The 26,836-nt window shown below is 38.3% G+C and overlaps 1 protein-coding gene across 9 annotated transcripts; it reads right to left on the bottom strand.

Moving 5' to 3' along the window:
* On the bottom strand, positions 1-26,778 carry LOC117412181 (ubiquitin carboxyl-terminal hydrolase 19-like; the record flags this gene model as incomplete). 9 transcript variants are annotated; one of them, XM_058988833.1, is given in 27 exon segments in its annotated part: positions 1-176; positions 758-921; positions 1,457-1,609; positions 1,848-2,064; positions 3,474-3,584; positions 4,259-4,581; positions 5,027-5,170; positions 5,456-5,574; positions 5,915-6,055; positions 6,487-6,588; positions 6,916-7,026; positions 7,254-7,364; positions 7,801-7,959; positions 8,278-8,411; positions 8,632-8,821; positions 9,128-9,303; positions 11,118-11,225; positions 11,384-11,499; positions 12,486-12,557; positions 12,881-13,037; positions 13,412-13,724; positions 14,852-15,295; positions 15,638-15,774; positions 16,328-16,456; positions 20,865-20,921; positions 22,987-23,258; positions 26,762-26,778. In XM_058988833.1, coding segments are annotated over 26 exon segments (4,200 nt in total), but the record flags the coding sequence as incomplete, so codon positions are not given.
* Positions 26,779-26,836: the final 58 nt, after the last annotated feature.

Raw genomic sequence — 26,836 nt, 5'->3', positions numbered from 1 at the left:
CTGACTGGCGCCGGCTTCGGCCGTTGCTGGTGATTCTGCACTGTGGGGGGCTGGACATCGTGATGGTCTCTCCAGGGGAGAGTTGCGGCGTCGATAGAAGAGCACGTATGCATAGCGTGTCACGACCTGGCTCTCCTCCACTGTGGTCACTGTGCTGTCATCAAAAAGTCGCCATCCTGTGAAGAGAAAGGACAGTTCGCAGGGAAGCTTTCTAAAGAAGTTTGTACCGATTTTGTTATTTCCTTGATCTGCAGGGTGTACATTTTCCTTGTTTTGTGTGGCTGATTTTCTCAAATGTTATTAGTTTAGAAGTGCCTGACAACTTTTTAACCAGAAAAATACATATTTTTTGCAATTTAAGTCATCCAGAATCCAGGACTTGTTTTCCATCACATCACGCTTCTTTAATATATTAATATTGCATCTTAGCATTGTATGCTTATCACATATAAGAAAAAGACAACACATGCACCTGCATTGCCAGCTTCAAGATTCTACAACACAAACTTTAAATGAAACAATATGAAAAAACCTATAAGCCTTGCACCCTGTAGACTTATGAGCATATATCATACAGCATAATTCTATTTGAAATGCATATTTGACAATGGTTAAAAAGTTAACCAACATTTAGCAATTTAAAAGGTTTAAATCTAACACCCCTGCATGTGTTATACAACACTTACTCATCTGAAAATTACCTGTGTCAAGGGCTACCAAGTGGTCTAGACTCCCTCTCATATCTCTCACCACTCACCTACGTCACTGCGCTGGCTGTTTTTGTCACTGGGCAGGCGAGCATATGCAGTGTAATGCCCCCCAATCATTCCACCATAGTGATTAATCACACCATACAAGTCATAGATGGGAGGCTGAGTGTCGTCCTTCTGGTCATTACAGAAGTTGCTCAGGTCCAGGCTTCTGCAGGAATAAAAACAATTGAGAACGGTTTGTAATAAACTCAACACTCCTTAGTTATCACTGCAGTTCTAAATAAAACTAGAACTTATGTATTTTTTTTTATTATACCCAGGGGGGGGGGGGGGGGCGAGGGGGGAACTCAGCAGAACTCGGTCACTTTACAGTTCTAGAAAGCCTATGGTAGAATGCCTTACAGTTTTAGTGTTTATGATGTATTTTTGGCGTGTTGGTTTTTAAAATCAGTTCTAACCTGCAAGCATAACTACAATTGATTCCTTGATTCCAGGGGATGTTCCACAGCCACCACCATCATTGCTTCCTGTCTGTCTTTGTTGATTACAAACTCTATTCTGTCCGCCATCATGCTGTATAAACCTTTAATTGGCTGAGACTATTGAAATCTATACAGACAGCAGGTAGCGGTTACTTGGCTTATTATTACCTATATAGATGTAGGAGTATAACGTAATAGAGCACAAAGACAGTTGGATTCAGATTTAAGACAAACCCAAGTTCATCTTGTAAGCCCTCTTACCTGACAGGGAAGTCAACCATGTCATTGATTTTGTCCCTCCAGATGAAACTGCGGAAGGAGAACCGCTTGAGCTGGATGATCAGGACGTTCGGAAGCCTCCAGAGCATGAGCTGCTTAGACGCCTCTCTGTGCTGCTTGCACTTGGGGCAATACCTGAGGAAACAAGGCACAGACCTAAATCATCAGAAACACTGACATTTTAAACGGTGCTGCAATCCACCAACACTGTTTACGACACACCTGCTCAAAGACCCTCAAACAGCAAATAAAAAATTATGATAAGCCAATCAAAAACTGGTAATATTACAAAACTATTTGTGTGTATTATTCTTTAAAGAGCTATTTTGTCTTTCAGCATACTGAATAAACTAAACTAAACCAAGCTCCCTACCATGCCTCTTCGGGTGCGAGCACCTCAGGCCTGGTGAAGAGGTTGAGGCAGTGCTCCAGGGTGAAGTGTCCTGCCCTGGCTGCCTCGCTGGCTGAGCCTGGGTCCTCCACATACTCCAGCTCCTTTGACTCGATGAGCACGTACTCCTTGCTCCGCTCATTATTCTTCCACACCAGGACCAGAGAAGAGTCTTCAGGTATATCCAACACAGCATCGCCTGCAAGAAACCCATTCTTCTCAATACATACACTCTTTCCACTTCAGGTCTAGGGAAGCCAAGTGGTTTGCCCTCCTTGCATCTTACTGCACACACTTTAGTTTACTTCTACTTAATGTTTGACTTTGTACTACAACATAGATTTAAATGACAAATGCACTGCTTATACTGTAGTAATCACTCTTACTTATCCACCAAATGGGAGAGAGGGTTGAGAGGTTGAGTTTAAGAGTGAGAGGAGAGGAATGAGCACCATTGTTCACTAAAAGCTAAAAACTGCTTTGAACCGCAACTGTTGACTGTTTCATTATATCCTGTAAACCCTGCAGCTCAGAGCTACAATATGTATATAAATCATGTTCACCTGCGGGACGTATCAACTTCAGCCTCCGTCTCGATCTCCTGCCTGTCACTCAGCAGCGAATGCACGCACCAACACGGCAGACTACTACTCTATTATTATTTATTTCTTAGCAGACACCCTCATCCAGGGCGACTTACAATTGTTACAAGATATCACATTATTTTTACATAGTTACCCATTTATACAGTTGGGTTTTTACTGGAACAATCTAGGTAAAGTACCTTGCTCAAGGGTACAGCAGCAGTGTCCCCCACCTGGGATTGAACCAACGACCCTCCAGTCAAGAGTCCAGAGCCCTAACCACTACTCCACACTGCTGCCCTACTCTGTCACAAGCATTAATACCCTGCATCTGTCTAAACAAGCGATTTAGGGGAGCTCCCTAATGAAAGCTGAATCTCAAAACAATAATATAGTACAGTAATTGTTACAGCTATGTATAATGATATTTAAAACAAGATTAATTTACCCGCCTTTTTACATATCAGCCCTTACTCTGGTCCCACGGCAGTCGGATTACACGACAGTTTACTGTACTTTATTACATTCTTAATAAAGATTTGTAACCGCATACATGCTTGTTTGTTTTGTACTGGTGATTGGGGGACATTTTGAATGTCAGGTTATTGTGTGGGGGTTTATACCGTCCATCGCTTACTGCGGGTGAATCACGTTAACACAAACACACCCAATCGAAGCGGTGGCAAATGTATTACAAAATGACCCCATTACCAACTGCTATCACTTCTTTTGAACAAAAAAGTGGAAGAATTTCTTGCATTATGAGAAGTCACTAAAAGATGTCCTTTTAAAACAGATGTGACTCTAAACAGAACCCAAAACAAAAGTAATTTAGTAACTGCACCCCAAGGCCAAACTGAAAACACATAATGTGAGCCAAGACTACAGTAAATAGCCTAACAATTTACAAAACATACAAATGCACTGTTTTTAAGTTGTAAATATATGTATGGATATTTTATGGTGGCAAACTATGAAAGATGATTTTGCAAATGTGATATTATATATGAAAAAAACATTTCACCTTTGTCCTCAAGTTTTTCCTCATTCTTCGCTGAATCAATGACAGCGATGTAGAACTGTGATGCACCACTGGCTAGTGACTCTGTAGGCTTCTGGTAACCTGGGACTGCAGCTGAAAGTTGAAGAGGCAGAAAAAAGGAAAAAGCGTAACTAAAGTGTGTTTTAACATTTAGAAAGAAATATTGTTTTATTGATTTTTTTTTCCAGTACTGGTACAGCACAAGGTTAAGTACAGAGCATTAGAAAACAGTAAGCTAATTAGGTTGTAGTATGACATGCCATACACTACTTTACCCGAGAGTTGTTTTATTTGTAACTGTTCAGTTTTTATTGTTCTTTTCTGAATGCTTTAACAATACGCACACACTGTCAGCAAATGAGATCCTAACATTTTCATGAATAGCTTTCATTTTAATAACCTCAATTCACCATTGAATGATTTTCATGTCATGTATGAATATGATCCTTACAATATTTATTTAGTGGTAGTGTAAACATAAGTCTTAAAATTGTACTTTACTTAAACTGCATTCTCTTATGACTAGTAAACTGACATTTGCTGAAAATGCAACAACTTTAGGTCCAATTGGAATCCCAAATAAAACGCACAGGCTCAATCATGAGATACGAGTTGCTGAAGTACCACCACTGGCAGCACAGGAGGATTTACAAAAACATTTTACCCCTACTGGCATTGCTAATGAGAAAAGGTAAAATTAGCCAGCACTGTAACGCAGAAGTGCCCAGCATGTTTCACATTAAACAGATTTTAAAGCAACACCCTACCTTCAGGTTTCACCGCTTTCTCACAGGACGTTTCCTTCTCGCAGCCAGCTTGTTCCTGGGACTCACGTGATTGACTGGAATACCCAGAGTCGACAGTGAGGGTGGAATCGTTATCCCTCTTTGAGTCCCCTGCAGCCTGGCAGATGTCTGGTTCCGGGGACTGCATAACCTTTTCATGCTCCTTGGTCTGATCCAGACAGCCCTCTCTACTGCAGCCGTCTGGTATCTCGGGGACCTGCGGGGGCAGATCTGCTCTGCACTGGCTCAGCTCCGGGGACAATTTGCCAGACTGGATTGGAGGCTGAAACACATTCAGAGAGTACCTGCAGAGAAAGTGAGGGCAACAGGATCAGAATGAATTCATTCCACTATGTGAAGCATGTTTTACTCCAACTGCTTGAGTATTTGATGATGTCTTGGCTTACACAGTAGGAGTCATCATTTTTCCAAACACACAATCAAATTATTAAAAAACTTTACAAAGGCCATATTAAAATCGTACAACACTGAGGAGATGAATGTGTTGTACTGAAGTGGTGGTCTTCTGCAGACCACAACAAGATTAATTGCTGAACTGGGTACACTCCAGTGAAAGATGCAAAGAAGCAAACAATGTGAAAGATGCAAAGAAGCTGCAACTTGGTTGTCTTACTCATCTTGATGGGCCTAAAATGTACAAATTGATCTTGTTGTACAGTTGTGGACCTAGGGTAAACACTGCAAGTACATCAATATGACTAAATAAATAAATAAATAAAAACCAGATACCTAGAGTACCCTTCCAACAGCTGGGCAAGGCGAGAGTATGTTAACCGAGACTCAGGGACGCTGATCAGGAACGGACGGCCAATGTTTTCAACATGTGGCTTGCAGTGATTTTTGTGATTAGGCCAGTGGGTCCTCTGACAAGCCCTGAAAGGGAAAATCAATAAATAAAATAAAATAAAAAATAAATACAAATATAAATATAAATATAAATGCTGTAAATCAAATCTTAAATTGATCGAATGTTTAAACCTTTCCTATAAATGTACATTTAACTAACATTTCAATAAATACAGTTTTACTCTATAGGGCTGTTTTAACGTTTAAAACTTCCACAAGTAAAAACAACAGGTGCATTTTAAGTAAAACAATGTTACATACAGCAAGTTACCAAGTACTGGATATCAAGCTGGAGTCCCCTCCCTAACTTACGTGTTGCAGTACCCAACGCGGTAGCAGCGAGTGCAGCGTTTCACCTTCTCGTCCTCCGCCTGCGGGTGTTTCTGACAAGCAGCACACTTACTGATGGAAATGCAGGGGACCTGGGGCCTCTGAAGAGAGAGAACAGACTTCACAAAAAGAGCCCTCTCAGCTCCACTCTCCAGGTCTGGGTTCATTCTTGGGGGTTCGAACAATATGCTACGATAGATTGTGCTTACACCTTTATACAGCATTTCAATTATTTTGCATTAACTTGTTTTCTGCAATATTTAAATGGCCATCATTTCTGAGAAATATTTCAGAACAAAAGTCCAGACTGAGCCTTTAATTGTCTCATGCATATTCAAACTTTCAATGCTGATATCTCAAAACTATAAATTACAATGTTCTAGTAAGAGGAATATACATACATCTAAAATCTTAACTTGTGATAAGAAGGTCATTATGTACCTGTTGGACCTGTAGAATAAGCACTTTCTCTTTAGCCAGATCCTTGGACAGTACTTCAAAACAGAAGAGAGTGTCTGAGGGAGAAACTGCATCCAGCGAGTGAGAGGGAAGGAACGCACGGTGGAATCGACTATTAATGACCTGCAAGACAGACAATTAATTCCATCACTGGACTTTATGCACCAAAAATAAATCAATAATTTCTTAAAACTAGGAAAGACAGGAGATATTTTTGGTGACTACTAGGAAAGATTTATAACCATAAATTAAATAAATAAAAATACAGGTTTCCAGTGCTTCAGATACTTTTAGGTCAGTAGTAATTGCTGTCTGAAATTGGTAAGCAGTGGTAGTTTTAATTTGCTGTCAAATTGTAGTACCACATTTTCAAGAATTAACAGTAAAAAAATGAAACTATTGCCCTTTCAGTATGAACATCGTAAGTGTCACTACCTAAACTTTCTTTTGTAAAGGTATCATGCTTGTAAACTTGACAATGCACCTGTAAATGCATATCTGTTATAATGGAGAAAGTGTCAGTAGGAGTTGGGAGGTTGCAGTATCAATCTTACCTCAGTAAGCCTCAGGTTCTCCAGTTTAACCCTCACACTCTTGGAGATGGACTCAAGCACTTCAGTCGTGCTGGAATTCTCCTTGCTGACACTCATCAGAAACTGACAAATGGAACCAAAGTTCAATTTTTATATGATACACAATCACCAATATCTCTTAACACAAAAGAATACCGTGCTAATATTAAAACAAACATCTGTGGAATTTGTAACATTATTTGAACAATGCCATTACAAAAGGTTCTACTTTTTTTAGTCACTGTACGTTAACTACATTACAATTTTTTGTTATTGTTCAAAATATTATGTACAAATAAGACAATAGTATTTTCTGTTTTTAGAAAATTCTATAAAAATGAACTTAATTCCAAATGCAGATTTGTTTACCATCAAACATAATTGATGCATGAACTAATCACGTCACCTCACCTTAATTGGCTTCTTATGAGGTTCCTTGCCAAAGTAAAAGACCGTCAGCACCTTTTGTTTTTGCGGCAATGGAACTGGCAGGTACAGGAAAGGGTCAAATGTAATGGACACCTAAAATTACGAACACAGAAACACACATTTTTATAACTGGGGTACCAACACCTTGTATCATGAAGTGGCTAAAATATCTAACTACTGTACATATGCATTCCAATTTTATTTTAAACTCTTTGGGCAATATGTTGGACTGATTTTTGAAAACATCAGAAAAGTAGGGAACGCTCCATAACAAATCCCAACGCTTTTTCATTTCCATTTTAAAAATAAACTAGTTTTACCTTAGAGCATACAGGGCAGACCAGTTTAGATTTGTACTGGCCCTGGAACAAATCCACTATGAAGGAATCATTCCTCATTTTATGCCGCTGCCAGGCCTCTTCTGCCACAACCTAATTAAAAACCACATGGAAATATAATAGATCACACTTAAAAGTGTAATATTGTACAGATCATTAGTATAACACAAGCATGTCAGTGAAATTCATCATTTGGCTAGAAAAACATCATTAGTAACATGTAAAATGGTAAGTTTGTCATAGTGGCAGACATATTTTATACCGTCAGATTGATACTCTTAATAAGCTACTCTCTCTGAAGAAAATCCTTAGCAGGTTTTATTAGAACAGGACAAGAGGTTCTTTAGATAAAATGGAAAAATGTGAGTGTGACAGCCAGCCAGCCTCTATAAACCCCCACATTATAACTGGGCAAGGGGTTCACTATGTACATGTAAAACTCTACAGTGCTGCAGGTATGCATTCGCAACAGGAGACAAAAATCAAAACAGCCAATGAAATCCCATAGCTGGAGAGTATATGCGCTTACCTCATCTGGTCTCCCGTCCGAATCCACAGTCTCTGTATATGGTTTATTCTGGATCCTGTTCAGGTCCTCGTGAAGCCCATCTAATAAGAATGCCATGAATTCCTGGGCGTCATGCTGTGCGTATCCCGTGAACTGGCTGGCCTTACTTGCCACAATAGCCTGCAAGACATAGCAGGTCCTTACAAATAGCCATACCCCCTCCCAAATATCATTCAAAAGGAATGTTACAGAATGACATACATTTGTAGAATAGAGTGATCCTTTCAGTTTCTCAATACCAGACGTGACAATGGAAGTAACTGAAGATGTGCCTACTGAATATAGTTAGATCAGGCATCGCTATGGTGGTTTTGCTACAAGCTTCATGACATTTCTACTTATCTTTGACTTTTCCTGGATTAAAACCACAAAATACAAGTAGATATTCCACTCCAATCTACATGATCAGAAATGTATATTTTATGATCTAAGGATTACCTTTAATTTAGAGGGCTGAAAGGCATGGTGGGTTCCCTTCCAAAGAGACCGCAGCAACACTGCAAACCCAATGGCTAGACGGCCTCCAGTCCCCAGAGGGTTACTGCAATTTAGCTCTGTTTCAAAAGCTCGATCTGTATATGATGAAAATAAAAAAATAAACCTATAAATCTACAATATACATATTTCCAGCACTGGTGAGAATCCTCCACATACTTAAAACGTGGTCACTATAATACAAACAAGCATATTGCAGCTTCCGAGAGACTGAACTATCATGAAACATGAGAAACAGACAATAGAACAGGTTAGCTCAAATGAATGAAGTACCCCTTAAGGCTCGGCTTGACTAACCATGGAAGTAATCACGCAGCTCGCGAGTGTTGGACAGGGACTGGATAACGCTGTTCATGAAGCAGGTGTTCCCGAGATTGACCAGTCCTGTGAATCCAGGCAGACACACCACCTTCTCTTCCACCTCCTCGAGGTGCTCGCTGCCCACTGGAGAGTGGCTCATCGGGGGCACCATGCAGGTTGGCTTGGGCTGGAAACCACCAGACACGCACAAGGTGAGCAAGTTTGCCAGATTAACATGTATTCTTCTTATTGTTTAAATTACGGATTGGATAATGATTTGATCAATAGCCAACATGTTTTAACACCAATAACACAGACCACACTAGTGTGATTATAATTTAATGACTTATTTACCTGACAATCATAAAAGGACAGAATAATAGAACACTAGTTTGTACTGTAAGAGGGGGGACTTTAAATATCACCAAGCCAAACTGCGTCACATTCTTTGTGGATTATATCTGCTTGACTAGACACGGGTCAATTGACTTACTGATGTTACAAGGGGTTCCTGTTTAATCGGCACACCATCCTCAGTGCGTGATTTTTCTTTCTCAGCAGACCTTGGTTCCTCTTTGCTTGGCAGTGTGTGCTGGCTACTCCCAGGCTGGGTCTTTTCAATAGAAGCAGGTCCTGTAGACAAAGCCACCTTGGCGCCACCCACTGCACCTTGAAAAGGGGAGAAAAAAAGCTTGTGCTTAGAAGCATTTAAACTTTAGATTTTGTACCAGGTATTGATGGACGTGCAAGGCGACTGCTGGAGTGCTCTGTGATTAAAGTCAAGTGACATGTTGGACACAGGTTATGAAGATGCAGAAAACCACCTTTACCCTTTATATACATTTTCTCAAAAAGTTCCCTTTATGTTGCATCAGTTTTTAATTTAGAAATCAGTGATTTGTAGTAGATAAGTAATACTGTGTAACTAGTGAGTTACCAGAGCAAAAGTAGAACGAGCAACTAAATCTATGGAAACATTTATTTTTATTAAACAGTATATTACTGAGGAAACAAATCCAAAAATACATTCCTGTGAAAAAATAAAAATAAACCCTTATGGTTTGTTTTTTCTTTCTTTTCAAGAAAGAACAGCTGCCCCAAATGCATTAAGGAGAATGGAAACATAAATAAAGTTCAGGTATTATAAGCAAGAAAACAATACACCGCTCAGATCTACAAGGAGAAGGAATGCAAACTATCCTGTATGTAGTTTACAAAATAGATCAGAGTACAGAAACCTGGTATAAAAGATTTAGACAATGACAGAGAAAATGAGCGTCTTACTGTTAATAGCCGCAATAGTTCTGGCACTACAACGATTACATAAAATAAATCTGACCATTTTAGATCTTTCGAAACATACTCGTGCCTCGGAGAGTATCTTTAATGACTTGTCTTGGTATAGAACAAAGTAATAATAGGTCAGCCTGCCACTTTTCACATTACATTTTGGGGGATATACTTGGTCATGGTCTCAAAAAAATTTACATATATTTTAAGATTCTTGAAGCTCCATCTCTGGGTTTGAAATCGTATTATTGCAAAAAAACATTACCGAGAACTGATTATTGGTCTTGTCTAATACATGAGATATTAAAAGGGCATTCAATATTTTTCATTTTTAATTAGTGGAGTAGAGTTACTTCATACTTTATATAATATTGCATATTGAACTATTTTGAAGTAAAGTAAGACGAGCCACACTAACTGGGGAGAGGTAGGTGCAAAAAACTAAACGTGTATAATTCAATAACTTTTAATTCACAACTATGATGAACCTTTTAAATCGGGGCTTGTACCTTTAAGAGGGAAAACAAATCAGTGGGGTCAGCAGAGAGAGACAGGGAGAAAGTGTGTGCACACACAGAACTACCAGTGTAGGCAGTGTTTTAATTATAAAAAGTATTCATTCTATCAATCTATTCATGTGAAGATTTATGTGACAGAATTGCAAGTTATTGAAATAAACCGTGATTCATTTTCAAGTTCAAATCATATTGCTTCCAACGTTCATTATATTTGGGCATAATATCATGATCAATCCTTTTTTTTCAAAAATCATGTACAGTACTTATACGACCGGTATTTACATTGAACACTTCAAAAACTGAAATAAGTCATTGCTTTGGACTAATGAATTATGCAGAGACGCCCAAACTCAAATCAAAGCACATTGCTATTCAGGTAGCAGCCGCTGTAAATGCGTTTTGTTTTTTTAGACAGTTTACATCCGGCCGCAGCACTCAGTTAAGAACCTTAAGATTGCATACTTTTTTATGAAACCGTTTCTCAGATAAAATGCTGATGTGCGAAATAGCCAAGGAAAAAATAATTCATATTAGTGCATAATCAGAGTCTTTTACTGTAATTTGTGTCTGAATATTTGTCCAAACAGGTTTAGCTATACTTTTCAAAATTAGACAGTAGGGAACTCTACAAACAATCAACTATTAAATAAAAATAAGTGCAGTGCCTCAACGCACAAGAGCTTGATGTCTTAGTGCGCGGACCCTCTGCACGGCTGGATTTCTGCAGCTCCAGTCCCACCTCTCCAGCAAGTGTCAATATTAGCCCAGTGTGTTTGGGGTGTCCTACGGTTGGGAAGGGAATAAAACGGGGAGAAATTAGCCAAAAAATAAAAAAAGAACATTAGACAGACATGAGTGCAGGGGAAGGCAATCTTTAACATCTTTAGCTGCTCAGTTAGATGTTAATTTTAGCTAAGGCAAGTGGAAGCCATGCAGCAGACCTTGTGTTGCTGGAGCCTCCAGCCCTCCCCATCTCTGACTGTGCCTCTTCTTCAATGTGATATCGAGTCGGGATGGGGTGAAAGAATAGGCACACTGCTCAGGGTGTATAAGATTCCTAGGGAGAGAGAAATATTTATTAAATTGGTTATTGTCTTTCAAGAATTTTACAGGGGTGGATAAATTGATGAGCAAAATTGTATTCTGAAATGTTGTTTGTGGGTGATTAGTAGGGGTGTATATCTAAAAAAATATATCATGATATTTTAGATGTTCAAGGCAATATACGATATATACCACAATATACTTAATCTGATAAAGTTTTTTTATATATACACACACACACACACATATATATATAGATAAGATTATTATTATTTTTTTAATACGTATTTTGCTGAAAACATAAGTTTGTCAGCAGTATTAAGTTTTAGTCTTGTCCGTTTATTTCTAACCAGCACTCAGGTTTTCCGTCACGGAGTAATTTAGACACTATGTGGCGTAAAATGTATTTCGGTTGAGTACAATGCAACATTACCTTGAAGTCATGAGTACTTTCAATAAATACTGTACTTTCTTAATGCTAACTTATGCATGAACTACAGCCTTACATTTTAACTGTAATGTTACTTTGAACTACTGTACAAAAACTTGATCTTACAATAAAAACTTTCCTTTCAATATTTTCCACCTGAAAAAAATCCAGGAATGTCTTTTTCACAGCCATTTAGTCCTGCCTTAATAATATTACAGTCCGGGAAGTTGCTACTCTCGATGTAGTTAGCTAGTACTGTGTTCACCAAGTCTCCTCCCATCGTCATTAAAAAATACCAGTAATAACAACAATACCTGTATATCGCCCAACCTTAGAGATTAGGTGTATTTATTTGAATTAGTCATCACTGATTGTCCCTGTAGTGTATTTACACCAGATACTAAGATGGGCCTTCTAGTGCTCTTTAAAACACTGTCAAGATTAAAATTCTCAGAAACTCCAGCAATGCAATCTTCCAATTAAATTGATTTAAAATTTAAGTTTGGTGATGTTTTTCAATATTTCACTCACAGCTATATAAACATTTCACATAACCAGTATATGCTCACCTGAGTTTCACCTGCCACTTAAAGACTGTGTTTGGTCCACAGCTTGAATGAAACCGCAAAAAATTCTGATCACTAAGAAAAAAAAAAAAAAAAATACAAACATACATTGGTTTTTATTTTGCATCACACCAATGTCATTCCTTTTGGAAGAAAAAACAAAAAGCCACTGTAGCTTAAAAACATAACCTGAAGCGACAGATCGCCAGAACTTTGGTCCAGTTCACTCAAATGTTTTCTTGTAAAAATGTTAAGTATTACACACCATCTCTCCTGCATAACAGTGGTGTTTTTCTTGAGAACAAATTTGCTTCTAAAAGAACTCCCTACAAAAATGACACACCAGATGAATCCTGGACCAGTGCAGTCACAGGGAACACTATGGCAGCCTCCATTACCTGGTCTGAAAGATGATTGTGAAGTCCTGCTCTCGAAACAGCACCTTCACCGTCTCCCTGCAGATCCCTTTCAGGTACACGCTCACCACCACGAGGTCATTGCCTTTCTCATACGAGTCGTTCTTCACAAACGTCAAGTTCACCATTGGCTCCAGGACTGCGATATTGCCAAGGGGGGTACGGCAGAAAAAAATAAACCCATATATTATTTTAAAAACGTATTACTACTTATACTACGTATTTCTATTATTATTATTATTATTATTATTATTATTATTATTATTATTATTATTATTAACAATAACAATAACACTTTACTGCCTAGGGTAAGTTCACATACCTGCTTCATGCATATTTTCTCAGTCAAATACATTGGACACTGGGCAGCAGCAAAGGGTTAAAGTGATGTACTTTACTGTACAAGGGCCTAGCACTAATTTACTGTATTCAATATTTCACCATGAGTCAAATACAGTAGCTCAATAAAGTGGGAGCACTGTACATACAACACGACATACAGTATCTGCTTACTTTCAGGTTGCTCTTCCAAAGCGTCCTCTTTTGACTCGTCCACTTTTTCAGATTCTTCTTCCATTGTAGAAATTGAAGCTTTAGAGGGTGTTGATTGTTCTCCAGCACCTAAATGGACAGTTTCAGCCTCCTGAACCTCTGGAGTCCCTTTCCCAACCTCAGATTCAGAGTCTCCCCTGTCATTCCTACACATGTCGGGCTCCAGATCTCCAACCAATTGTTCCTTCATCTCACTTTCCTCATTCCTGGAGCCCTGAGTGGAAGAAGTGTCCTGCGAAGCTACACGGAGAACTTTCTCCTCCATCATCTCCGCCTTTAACACAAGATAAACATGGGATGTAAGAAACATACTTGTTCTCTGCAAAAGGTATCACCACATGTCAGTACAATTAAAAAGTAGGTCACCTCGACCTATATCCACAGCATCTGTGTCTCCTTTTGTGTTTTCAAAGAAAACCTTGAGATTTATTCCTGATTTAACCCTTTGCGGTCCATGTATTCAGTGTGTCTCAGGCGTGTCAGGTCCAATTTATTTTCACACACGCAGTTTATTTTAGATGCGCTGTTTAAAAGTTTATTTTTTTCACAGTAAAACAGGTTTAAAAGGCACTGTATATCAACAGGACACTCAGCTGAGACCTTCACCATGCAATACTGGAAACCCCAGTCCCACTTGCAGCCAATTCACTTTGAATATCTTTGGCAGTCAATCTCAGATTGTTATTAACCTTCCTCACAATTCTTCTGCTTGTTCTTGGTGAAAGAACCTTCTTTCTTCCAGACTGAGGGAGCATTGTGACAGTACCATGAGTCTTGTACTTCTTGATAATAGAAACAATAGCTGACATTGGGATACTCAAATGCATGCATCTTTCTCCAGCTTTATGACAATAAATAATTTTCTGCCTAAGGTCTTCAGATAGCTCTTTACTTTTTCCCCATATTGACTTATTGGTAAGGACAGCAATCATCCTATGCCTAACCCTTTTATACTCTCTAAGAATGTTCACCTACAATCACGCATTTTCTAGACACTTCTAGAATGAGTTTCTGCACTACCATACTGAAATTTCTAGCACCTTGTAGACAATACTATCATAGCATCAAAGAGTATGAATACTTTTGAATTAGCATTTTTGGAGTTTTGCAAAAACAATGCTGAAATAAATAATTGTAGGGATATTTTTCCTCATCCACAAAAGCATGCTTCATAAGATTTTTCCTAAATTTCTAGAAATTATAAATGTAAACTTTTGACTACAACTGTGTGTAATTTTTATATTATATATATATATATATATATATATATATATATATATATATATATATATATATATATATATATATTAGGAACAAACAGGGATGCGATGCTGCAGACGAAGGTTGCCATCACCAGCTATCTGCACGTCAACATGTACATGAAGAACCTAATCTTGTTACCTCTGCAGGTTTACATTCAGCGGTTTTCTCCACCAGAGACTCTTTGCCGCTCCTCTTGTATTTACTCCTCCCGTTGCAGTGGGCTGAGTTTCCAGCCTCCGGGGCACTCTCGTTTTTGTCATTCCCCAATACCTTTGCAGGTGTGTCTCTCTCAGGGTCCTTAGAATCTTTTGTGCGGATTATACGCTTTGCGCTGGGCTCCGCTTGTGCCTCTGTGTTTTTCCCAGCTGTCTTTGTAGTCCCACTGCCCTTTGATCCTGGCTCACACACTTGTGATGGTTTAGTTTTTATTGCACGTTTCATTCCCCGGTCTTTGGGCCTCTTCTGTTCCTTCGGCTCTGATGGCACAGGGGCACTCTCTTCTTCCTCCACTTTTTCAATCTTCAAAGATCCCTCTTTTCCATTTTCTGTCTGCAAGATCACAGGGTCTTTATTCTTCTTGTCCTGCCAAAACAATTTCTGAATAAGTTACAGCTCTCCCCAGCTTTGAATGTATACCAGACTCAGAGCCATAATCAATATATTGTACCAAAATACGTATAGTATAAATGAATTCAGGACAGTAGTGGCTTACAAATTTAAAAAAAATAAAAATAAAAAGAATGCTACAATTTACTTTCAACACAGCACGATAGTGAATTAACAAAATTCTTTAATGATCACATTGCAAAATAACCAGGGAGAATTGCAATATACTGAAGAGAAGCCTTTTCATAATCCTAAGAAAATCAGTAAATAAAAAGTCAATAAACTGCAAGAGCAAGTCTGCACAATGCCCTACTGTACCATCATAGAGGGCCAAGCATTGAAGGGGATCTTCTTCTGTAAAACCAGCTGCAACACGTTTCCTTTCTCTTTGTACTGAACTTTGCTGCAGGAACTCTCAATCTCTGCAAAGAAGTTGCAGCTCCACTGGCGTCCATCTAGAACCAAACACCAGATTTTACACTGCAACACCACAAGGGGGCACTTTCTCATTATGGAAAACAACCACCTTCTTTCAGGTGCAAAGGTTAAGTTATTTCATAGCTGGGGTTGCAACCTTCAGCAGCACTAATCTTGACTAAAGTTAATAGTTTAGAGTTCAATATTTTTCCAATTGTTAAACTCCTTTAAAAATATTTTTCCACTGTAAAAATGCAAGTCAGTTATGGATGTTGGCTTAAGTGTTTATACATTAGTAAGTGTATAGCATAAGGTCATTTATTTTCAAATATACACATAAATAATACACATGTAGTCTCATACAAATGTTACAGCAATTTCTATATGAATGTTCAAGTTTAGACAAGTTTATTCTTAAAGTTTAAACATTTAAGAAATCAAACTACATCTAACAATCCTAACCTTCGCTTCCTTATTTTGAAGTGGACAGTCTTTTGGAAATGAACCTGTCCACAGTATATTCTGGAAATTCAATGAATGATTTGCCACTGTGCTGCTGCAGGTTTTAATGGACGGGGCTCAGCGCCTTACCTGGAAACCGGACCTGACAGGCTGTGTCTGTAAATGCAGCATCTACATCGTCCACCTTCACAACCCCTTCTCCAGGTCTGAGCTTCACGATTATCTCATTGGAGTTTTGTTTCCAATCGAAGAAAACATCTAGAAGGAGAACAAACCAGATAAGATACGTTAAGAATGTATCATGGAGAAACTAAATCCCCTGGACCCAAAGCATTCCCCTCATAGCTGTCATGGTTGTGCGTTTCAGAACCACGGATAGTTGTAAACCAGCTGCTCCAGGGTAGGTATATTCCTAGTGTTCCCATCTGCAGAACACGCTTTCTCATATTCTCTTTGAAACCAGTAAAAGAATGGAAAAACATTTTCCTGAAGACTACCTCTATATCATTTGTCCATTTTATACCAACAAAATGCAGAGGATCATTAAAATAGACAAAACCTGCCTACAGAAACTATTAAATAATAAAACAAAATACCCTTAGGCTACTGCTGATGTGAGACTAACTTCATACTTCAGTCATGTATTCAGTAAATTCAATAATCAAAGGTCATACCTTCTTGTAGGTTTCTCAGATTTCACCATGTGATTTCAAGTTATCAGTATCATGAAACAGTAAATGTAACTGTAACAAATGCACACAGATAAAGACAGATACAATTATGATACTCCTAGAGTCTTACCATCTCTAAAGAACTTGTGCTAAAGAACACTCTATTAAAGTTTCATCATATATTTGGATTAGAAGCGCTTTTCTAGACCTGCAAGTGTGACGAATCCTGCAGGACAGAAAGGCATTGTCACAACTGTTCTTGTTGCTGGGGTTATGCGCACCCAGAAGGAGGTATTAAATTACTCTGACTTGAGGTTTTTTTTTGACAGTATAAGTAAGCACTGGAAACTGTACTGTACACATCAGCCAATGCAGAAATGACAACATACTCACCCTTACTTTAAAGTCTTCCAGTCACACAAAACAAGACTCTCACCTAAATGTCACAAGAGACTCTTATGTCCAATGCTGCAATGGAGGTAATGTCACTCCTGCTAGTTAAATGTGTTTGTACTCTAATGTAATGGTTTATTCCTCATTTGTATCACGGTCACTGTGTAAACTAACTTGCTCCCGCAGTGTGTGACAATACAATAGTAAAAAGGCCACGGTTTCAACACAGAAATACAAAATATAAACACAGTGATTGAATGATGCACTGCTGCAAAACCTAGCGAGGCAAAGCACAGTGCCCTTGAAAAAGCCCTTCTGATTCTAATTTCACAGGAGTGAAACCTACAGGGGCTAGTGTTTCAACAGCTCAGCATTCTGCAAAACCATTAGGAAGGCATTTAAACACACACCGGACACGCCTTCTGTCGCACTATGCACAAGGACAGATTTATAACGTATTTATAACTACCACAATTTCACAAATTTGCATCCCATCCATCAAATATACATTTTAACACAAAGGCTACTAAACTCCAGGGATGTGCATTTTGGTACATTTTTATGAACGTTTAAACTCTATGGAATGTAGTGGTTTAAAAAATCTCTGTCTGTGTATAGATATACATATAAACACAGACACACTTTTTTCTTTGTTATATATACACTAACAGTAGACCGTTCTCATGACAACGAGACAGGATTCTAAGCACTGTTTGTTGCCTTCTTCTACATGTGTTTTAATATTTTTCTGCATTCCAATAACAGCATCGGCATTTTAAGCGAAGATTCTTTAAAAACTGTACATCCGTGCACACATTTTTTTTTTGTTTTTTTGCCCAGCAGCTCTCGCACACAGTACCGTCTTGCCGTCTCAATAAGCCACGAATACTTCATCTCCCATTCAAAATTAGAAGAATGTATTTTTCGTTTGCTTTTTGGTGCATTACTACTGCTTGCAACTGCTTCGGTCACTGTAGTACTCATAATCAGAAGTAGATGGCTGAGATGCAGATGAGCAACCTTCTTCATGAGAATCCCCTGAAGATGCTGACTGCTTAGCAAAAAAACTTCTGATTGACAACTGACTTGCTGTCAGTGCACACTCTGCACAAGGTATTAATTGTTATGCTTAACAAAAATATGTAAGGGCATCCCTGTTAAACTACTGTGGAAAATAACAAAAGCACAATGACAAATTAGACGACTGCAAAAATGAAATGCGAGTTAAAGGATCAGGAATGAACAATTCACGGAATTTGTCAGCTCTGTTTGCAATAAAATTAAAAGGGACCAGAATTAGGCTCAGGCAAGATATGAAGGTAAAAGCAAAGATTGTTTTGCAATTAACAGCTTTTTCTGAGTTTAATTAAGAAACAGAATCAGCTAAATTTGTCACCCGATTTAAAAATAACACGAAAACTTCAAGCCCTACTTTTTCCAAAGTACTTGCTTTATTTCTTAGCCATATGGTCCTCTGTTAATATGGGGCATAACATTATTTTAAAATAAAATACAGTGCATGGTGGGATGCTATGGTATTAATTTCCAATGTTCATTGCGCTGCTAGGAACTGTAACCTAACTATTCTAATAGTATTAGTGTGTGTAAGCATTACACCAGACTAAACGTGAAACGGTACTTCAGTGTGGACGCTAAAGTTTGAGCTGGAGTCATTAAAACGTTTTTGAGTACGGTTCTTGAGATCGGTTATATAGTGTGGACAGGGCCTTAAAAGGAAATATCCTTAATATTGCTGGCAAAGCCAAATATTAGGCTTATTGCTGCCATCTACAGGACTGGAGTGTACCTGAAATCAATGCTGTTTTTTTTTGTTTGTTTTTTTTTTTAAACAAGTATTTTCAGTCATTGCTGCAGTGTAATAGATTACCATGAATATGCATGTTTGCGTGCCTTTCCATTCTGTGCGTCCATTTTTCCATCCTAAAAAGGTCAATGGTCGCCAACACATTTACTCCAGTGTGTATATATTTATTGCTTATATAGCCTGGCAACTATGAAGTCAGTACCTCAGCATACAGCTTTGTAAAACTAGAAATTGTAAGACCAAAAACAAACACGACAGTCCAAGCTCAGGAACCAGCAGCATATATTTTAAACCAGGAGAATTGCACCTTAATTGAAACCACTGATGACCGTTTTTTACCTAAAAATGTATATATTCCACCAATCTTAGCTCAGAAAACATAAGAGGAAGAGGGATACATCTACATATTGAGACTTCTTGAGCCACAAATGTATTGAACGGTCCATCTCTGGTTACTGTATGCACATTGAAAATATCTACAACGCTACAGCTAAAATACTGGAGAACCTAGTTGTAAATATGCTTTTGGCAAATGCTTAATTTGCTTTCTGCCAAAAGGGATCCCTGTTATGCAAAGGACACATAAGGGAGAAGATAGCTTCCTACTTATTAAAACATGAACACATTTATTGGTCCATTAAAAGCAGCAAGGCCATACAAGGTTACGGCAAGGAAACAAAAGGCAGTTAGCACAGATACACAGGATATTGTTACTGGAAGCCGAGACCAAAACAAACAAAAAAAACCCCACCGAATTCAGAAACCTACCTTAAACCTTCGATATCAGGAGAATGAACCAGTTGTTAATTGTTTGTAACATAAATTCCCTGCCAGTTATTGAAAAAATAGCATTCATTATCATGAAAAAGCATGAACAAAATTGATCATATATACAGTACATTCAAAAAGTAAGTGTGACAAACTTCCACTTCTTCTAGTAAACAATATGCAACTGGAGAAGGGGCTATCTAGTTATATGTAAAACTCTATTAAGTGTGACATTTAGGGGCCTCTCCAGCAGGGCACAGCATCTGCAATCTTAAAAGCGTACTCTCAGGACAAAACACTGGTGCACAGGCATTGGCTGGCTCAGACCCACTGCCCCATGTCGAACAGCAAGGACACCAGACATGGAAACAAATTAAATGCAAAATGGAAAATAGCAGATTTTGCTTAACCTCCAAGTATAGTATTATAGTAAAACCTTATGCATTAAGGGCCACTCCACAATTAAGATTGGATTTTCAGTGTTCTAATTTGCTCATTCACTTTGATGTTGGGTCATCTTCACTTGGGTGTTTTCTGCCCCATCGGTGGGGTAAATAAGCCAATTGCTCATTATGTTGAATAAACAATACTTCAAATTACTTCTATCAGATACACTTAGCATGCGGCAGGTATTCTCCCCAGCAATGTTCTACTGCTGGCTTGCAGAGGATTTTAGCTGCAACACTGTTAAATGGCAATATCCACAATTCTATTCAGATGGTTCAGACACATTTCTACTACTCTACAAGCAAAGCCTACAGATAGCTGCAAGTCAGAATACATGCATCAAGAGTTAGAAAAGCTTGTTTTTGCAGTTATGTTGACACACTGATAGCATTCCTGTTCAATTTAAATTCACACTAAGCTTTGGGAAAAAAAACACACACACAGCTTGAGTTTAGCGCAAACCTACCCAAGAATATGCATGTGAAGCATTGAAGTCCACGCCATTAAAAGTGCAGTAGAAACACCAATCCATGCAAACACTTCACTCTGTCTTATAACTTACCATCAATATCTGTATCCTCATTTAATTCCTCTGATAAATCCTGAGAGTGAGGTAGCTCTAACAACCAAGAAAGGTAAATAAGTCAGCTTATTTAAGTTACAAAAAAATTGTCGGAGTAAAATCATGTTTGGAGTTGTCCACAAAGGGTTGTTGTAGTCGAGCGATGCAAAATAGGGATTTATTAGAATAATGATCAGCACAGGTGTCCTTTTAAAAATATCCACCAGAATAGCCTAATACTATTCTACAATAACACACACAGGTAGAGTCCACTCTCAACTCAAATTAAAAAATATATACAATACAAATCCATCATATTGCGTCATTCTAACTTGATGACTTCTTTGTTTTAACTGCAGACTGTATCCAGTTTTTAAATCCTCACACTGGTAGAAGGCAGAGAATTGGTGAACAAGAAAACAAAACCACAACAAGGAGGGCAGTATTGTAGAGAGACATAACAAAGACTAGGAAAATAGAAAATATCTGATCCACCTTTGGGAACCTGTTTATGTACATAAATGTACTGCAACTTCATCCTATTCTTCTGCTTCCCGCAGAGCCATCAGAGGATAATTTAAGGGCATGGTGACCCTCCCACCCGCCCACCCTTTTCTTAAGAACATATAGAGTCAGCTCTATATAGAGTTCAAGAAAATATCAAAATGAAGGACTCAGAATGTGTGTACACCGATTTGTGTTTGTTTTTCAAAATAAGACATTAAAGGTTTGTTTCACAGTCCCTGATAAGCACTTGTCTTGGACTACTTCACCTAAGTTAACATTAGATCAGTGCTAGTCGGGGTCTGTGAACCCAGCCAATCAACTAAACTGTTTAACTAGTTGACTGGAAGTGACAGTGTTTGATGTTATCTGAGGATCTCACAGATGGGCACAGACACTTGAGTTTCAAGCCCTGTGGCAGGATACTTAGTATTATATGTCTTCTCTAGAGTGCTTTATTTCCTTAGCCAGAGGATCCCAAGTTTAAAACAAAGGATCAAGTGAGTACACTACAGAAACTTGATAGAACTAACAACTAATTGTAAATAATATGAAATTTAAGTACACAATGTTAACAAAATAATTCCAGTAAATCTACAGCCATAACTTGATAGGGCTCACATTTCATATAAATACTTTGCATATTATGGTAAACAATGTATTTGATTTTGTGAATAGTATTTTTTTCAAAGCCATTAGTGAAGAAAATGCATCTATTGCTCCTAATATTTCATTTCATGTTTAAATTATGAAAACATGTCAGCAAAAACAGCAGTTGGTTACTGGGAAGGCAAGCCAACATGCAAAGCTTCTGGGATCTTCCAAAATAAATAAATGTCAACATTTTGAATAATTTGTTCTTATTTTTCTTGCAATACATATTTTAAAAAAAAGATATGCTTAAGAACGGAGGAAAAGGAAGACAACAAATTAATTTTTCTGACGCCCAGTTTAATTACATACCAGTTAACCCAGGTTTGCAACTTCACATTAAAGAAACCACAAACTCGATAAGCTGTTTGCTTTAAATAATAAACACTGTATTTCAAACTGTTGAGTTAATGCTATTGTTTGTACTGAATAATAAATACAGCACTTGGGCTGCACCAGTCTTGCTTGTGTGTTTCTCAGGGCCATTTTATACACAGTGTAACACCTGTAATTTTTTTTTTTTTCATTTTTGTTTACCTAGCTAATACAGTACATCTTTCCAAACACAAACTATTATACCAGCACCAGTACAACTGTACCAGTTGTACACCTTTATTTCTTTTTACAAGGATAAAAAGTTATTAATGCTAATAAAATAAAATAAAAAGTTAAACGCAACATGCAACAGCCCTTAGTGCTCCCTCTTTATAATGGGGTGGGAGGTGGGCACTAGAAATAAGCATCTACAGTTGTTTACTTCAACAGTTATACAAACAGCAGTAGGAAACTATGCTTTAACCAAAACACAATGTAAACCATGTTAAAAGCATATGACAATATGCAAGTTGCTCCATATCCAAAAGCAAGAGCCCAGAACACCTGTGAAGGATCAGGTCAATACTCTACCCCAGGAGAGAACCCAGAGAATCAGTTCTGTAGTAAAAACAGCTCTGATTGGATTTCATACCTTTTCTTGCCTCTCTGCTGATAGCTCTCTTTGCTTCTTTGCTCTCCTGGTTTGCCTTGTCTTTCTGCTTCTTTTCTCTTGAATTGTCCTCCAGGCCACGTCTTCTGCGCCCCCCAGCCTCAGCGGTGCTGGCCATCTTGAGCCGCTTGGTGGTCACGGACTGTCCGCTGCAACCGCTGATCGCGTCTGGCTCAGAGGTTTGTCTCTTTCTACCTGACACGGCTATTTTGGCGACTTTAAACAGCAGAAATCTCCCACAAGGAATGAAGGGCCTGAACATAAAAGGGGACAGGGATAAAATTATAAAATGGCAACAAACCAAAGCAACACTGGAGCCATGTCCAGTTCATCCAAGCTGGCAAAGTAGGGGTCATTTAACAGGGCAGTTTTTGATAAACAATAAACCTGTAACGGAAAACATCACTTCCATACCAGCAAACTGTTTCACTTCATTAAGTAGAATTTTTTTTTTTTTAAATCTCCTACCCAATTCCAACCAAAATAATATTTCAGGTTACATAAAAAAAAATGTTCTTTCGTTATTTTGTATAAGGGAGGTCTTTTGTTATAGGTGATTTAGAAAAAAGCATGTTCGAGTCATGTGTTAGGCTTTTTTTTATATTGCCCAAGATCACCCCCACACCATTCTTATCTAAATGTTTGATTTTGTTTGTATTCATGGTCAATCATTCCATGGAAAAACGATTTTTGTAGTAAATAACATATCAGAGAAACAGTTTTTTTAGGTTAATGTTATTTAACAGTGGTTTTCAACCCTGGTCTTCAAGTTTGGGAAATTAAGCGCTGTTTATCCACAAGCGGCCAGTTAAAATGGGTCATTACCCTACAGCTACCTAAAAAAGGGCAAACTATATAAGGTCCTGTATGTAAATGCTTAAACGTGACATAAGCCCCTTTCACACTGGCATGATCTACCCAGGTCATAACCTACCCTGGCAGGACCCGGTGTCATGCGGGCCGGTACGCGATTTCACACTGCTTTTGATAAAGCAGGGTTGACCTGGGTGACAGATGCAAGTAAACAATATGCGTATCATTCCCCCAAAAGCAGCTTGTTACTGACGCTTCCATCCAAGCTTCTCTGGATTGGACCGTCGGCCCAAAAGTTGATTAGAGCAAATGTTTCTTCATCCCTGCTGCAATCTGGCTAGTGGTGTGTCTCAAGCAACAAAAATATGGCTAAACAGAATAAACAGAAATGTTCCTTGCAAAAGTGAAACCTTCACGCAGACATGGCTGTTTGTTATTTAGTCGGCTCACGAACAGCAGTCAAGCATTTTGTCTCGCTCAACCCGGGTCAAAGCGTGTAGACCCGCATCCCGAAGTGGGTTGCTGGGACCCGGGTCAACCCGGGTACGACCCAGGTTAAGTGGTTTCAGACTATGCGGGATTGTGACCCGGACAGCCAGGACATGGGTCAGGACCCAGGTAGGAGTGTCACTGTGAAAGGGGCTCTAGCATGCACTCTATTGTGTGCTGCAATATTATGTAATGCATGTAACACAACGACCTGGTGGTCCCGTGGTTAAAGAAAAGGGATGAATACCAGGAGGTCGATGGTTCTAATCCCCATTCAACCACTGACTGTGTGTGACCCTGAGTTAATCACTTAACTTCCTTGTGCTTCGTCCTTCGGATGAGACTGAAACTGAGGTCCTGCAGCAGTTATTGATGCATAGTTCACCCTCTAGTCTCAGGAAGCTGCGTTCGTTAAAAGCGTCTGCTAAATGACCAATTAATAATAATAATAATAATAATAATAATAACAATAATAATAATAGTAATAATAAAAGTGAACTACATCCCTAAGACATGGAGGAAATCAGATGTACAGTATAAGTGTGATAAGTTTTAATCGATCAAAGGCTGTTGAACAATGATTGCTAATTGGGCGTCACAATTCTGCAATGTCAGTACATCTCCAGCTGTACTGCATTGTTGTACTACAGAGTATGGCTCTTTATCTCCTTTAACCGGCTTTCCATAATCTGTAATGTGGGACCCAGACCTCTGTGTTTTCAAGACTATCTGCGGCCTGACATTATATACATGATCACCAGTGTGTGTTTTTATCACATAAACTCGACATGTACATTGACGAAATGAAACACGTATTCTATGCTGATGAAACTACGATGCATTGCTTAAAAAAAGGAATACACAAAACAACAATAGCGTGATTTTTTTTTTTTTTAAATTGAGGTATGCAAAAAATGTCCCACTCGATCAGTGTTTCTTGAGTTCATTTGTGCAACTTGTTCTACTAAACGTGATAGTCTAAAAGGCTGAATTTATTTCTCATGTCTAGTCAGTATTCAGTACATGCTACAAAAGCATCGAAACTACCACAGGTTGCACATGTTCTATACCTGAAACAAAAAAAAACAAAAAAAAAAAACAGTGCGTGGAAACGCTTCTTATGTAAACAATATCGAAAAAGACAACTCGTTTTTTTCTTTTCAATTAATGTTTGCTTGTTTTTGTGATACAACCTTGTTTTATATTTTTTACAAAATAACATAAAGTGTGCCGACTAACAACATTAGCATTTGACCAGTCACATTTGATTATCTATCTGCGGTTAAACTATATTAATCTTACAATAAAATGAAAATGAAGTTGTCACAACTCACAAGAGTTTAAAATAAGGGAGCCACAGTTCCCGTTTGCCGGTAGCCGCCGATGGGTCCGGTTTAGTCCAGCCCGAGGCTTCGCGATCAGGCAGCGGGCCTCTCCTGTCCCTGCGAGACTCAGCGGCTCTGTGTAGTGTATGCCGGTTTACTAGAAATTTCTAACCAGGGCCCATTATGTCAAAATCTCGGTATCACTTCAGCCTGACATCGGGTTACGGAAAGGGCATTTCTGGGGTTTAAACCCACCTTCTCTATGTGTTTTTCACCGGCCTCCGCGCAGTTACTCAACACTGTGTTTGGGAACAAAAACAAATGAAACCGAAACACCCACACAACTACTTCCTGAAATGAACATAATACTGAGATTCCCTAACCACGTGACGAAGGAGCATTAATAGCCTTTTATAGATGCACGTCCAATCTATTTGTGAGCTTTTTCTTTATACTACGTTTTGGGAATTATTATTATTATTATTATTATTATTATTATTATTATCATTATTAATAATAATAATAATAATAATAATAATAATAATAATAATAATAATAATAATAACAATAAAAACATGAATTGCTTTTTATTATTGATGTCATCTTTCCAGTCTGCTCACTAAAACTGGACAGTAAACAGTAAATAAAACTTAGTTATATCACTATAAGTCATTAAAACAACACGCTATTAACACTTCAAATCCGTCCGTTGTGTTACATTGTAGCACATTATACCGTCTTTAATTTGTTCATGGTCTTTTTTCTTGGACAAGCTCAACGACGGAAGTGTATCAGCTGAAAACCAGCAAACCACCAGCAGCTCTGACCAGTATACACTGGTGCTAGTGATGGCTGAAATAGACTATAACAAAATGAATGAAATTGTCGACCTTTGCTAGACATTTACAACCCCTAACAATCTTGAACTTGGTAAGCATGGCCAAGCATGGTAACCCACAGATAATGGTAAAAAAAAACAAAAACAAAAAAAAAACCACGCTGACCACCACAGAAAATCACAGTTAAAAAGAGTAAATTCCTATACTGCACGGCCTGGAAACAACAAAATTACAATGCAAAATATGATTCATGGTAATTAAGCTTACAATATTCGGGAATCTAATACCTACTGTATGTGCGGTGGAAGTTAAATTGTAACTATTTCACATTTAAAACAGGCATAGTTGAAGACAGCTGTCACGTGA

The sequence above is a fragment of the Acipenser ruthenus genome, chromosome 16, assembly GCF_902713425.1.
Source record: "Acipenser ruthenus chromosome 16, fAciRut3.2 maternal haplotype, whole genome shotgun sequence".
Taxonomy (NCBI): domain Eukaryota; kingdom Metazoa; phylum Chordata; class Actinopteri; order Acipenseriformes; family Acipenseridae; genus Acipenser; species Acipenser ruthenus.
Note: the sequence above shows the minus strand (reverse complement) of the source record. Positions and strands in the feature narration are given on the sequence as shown.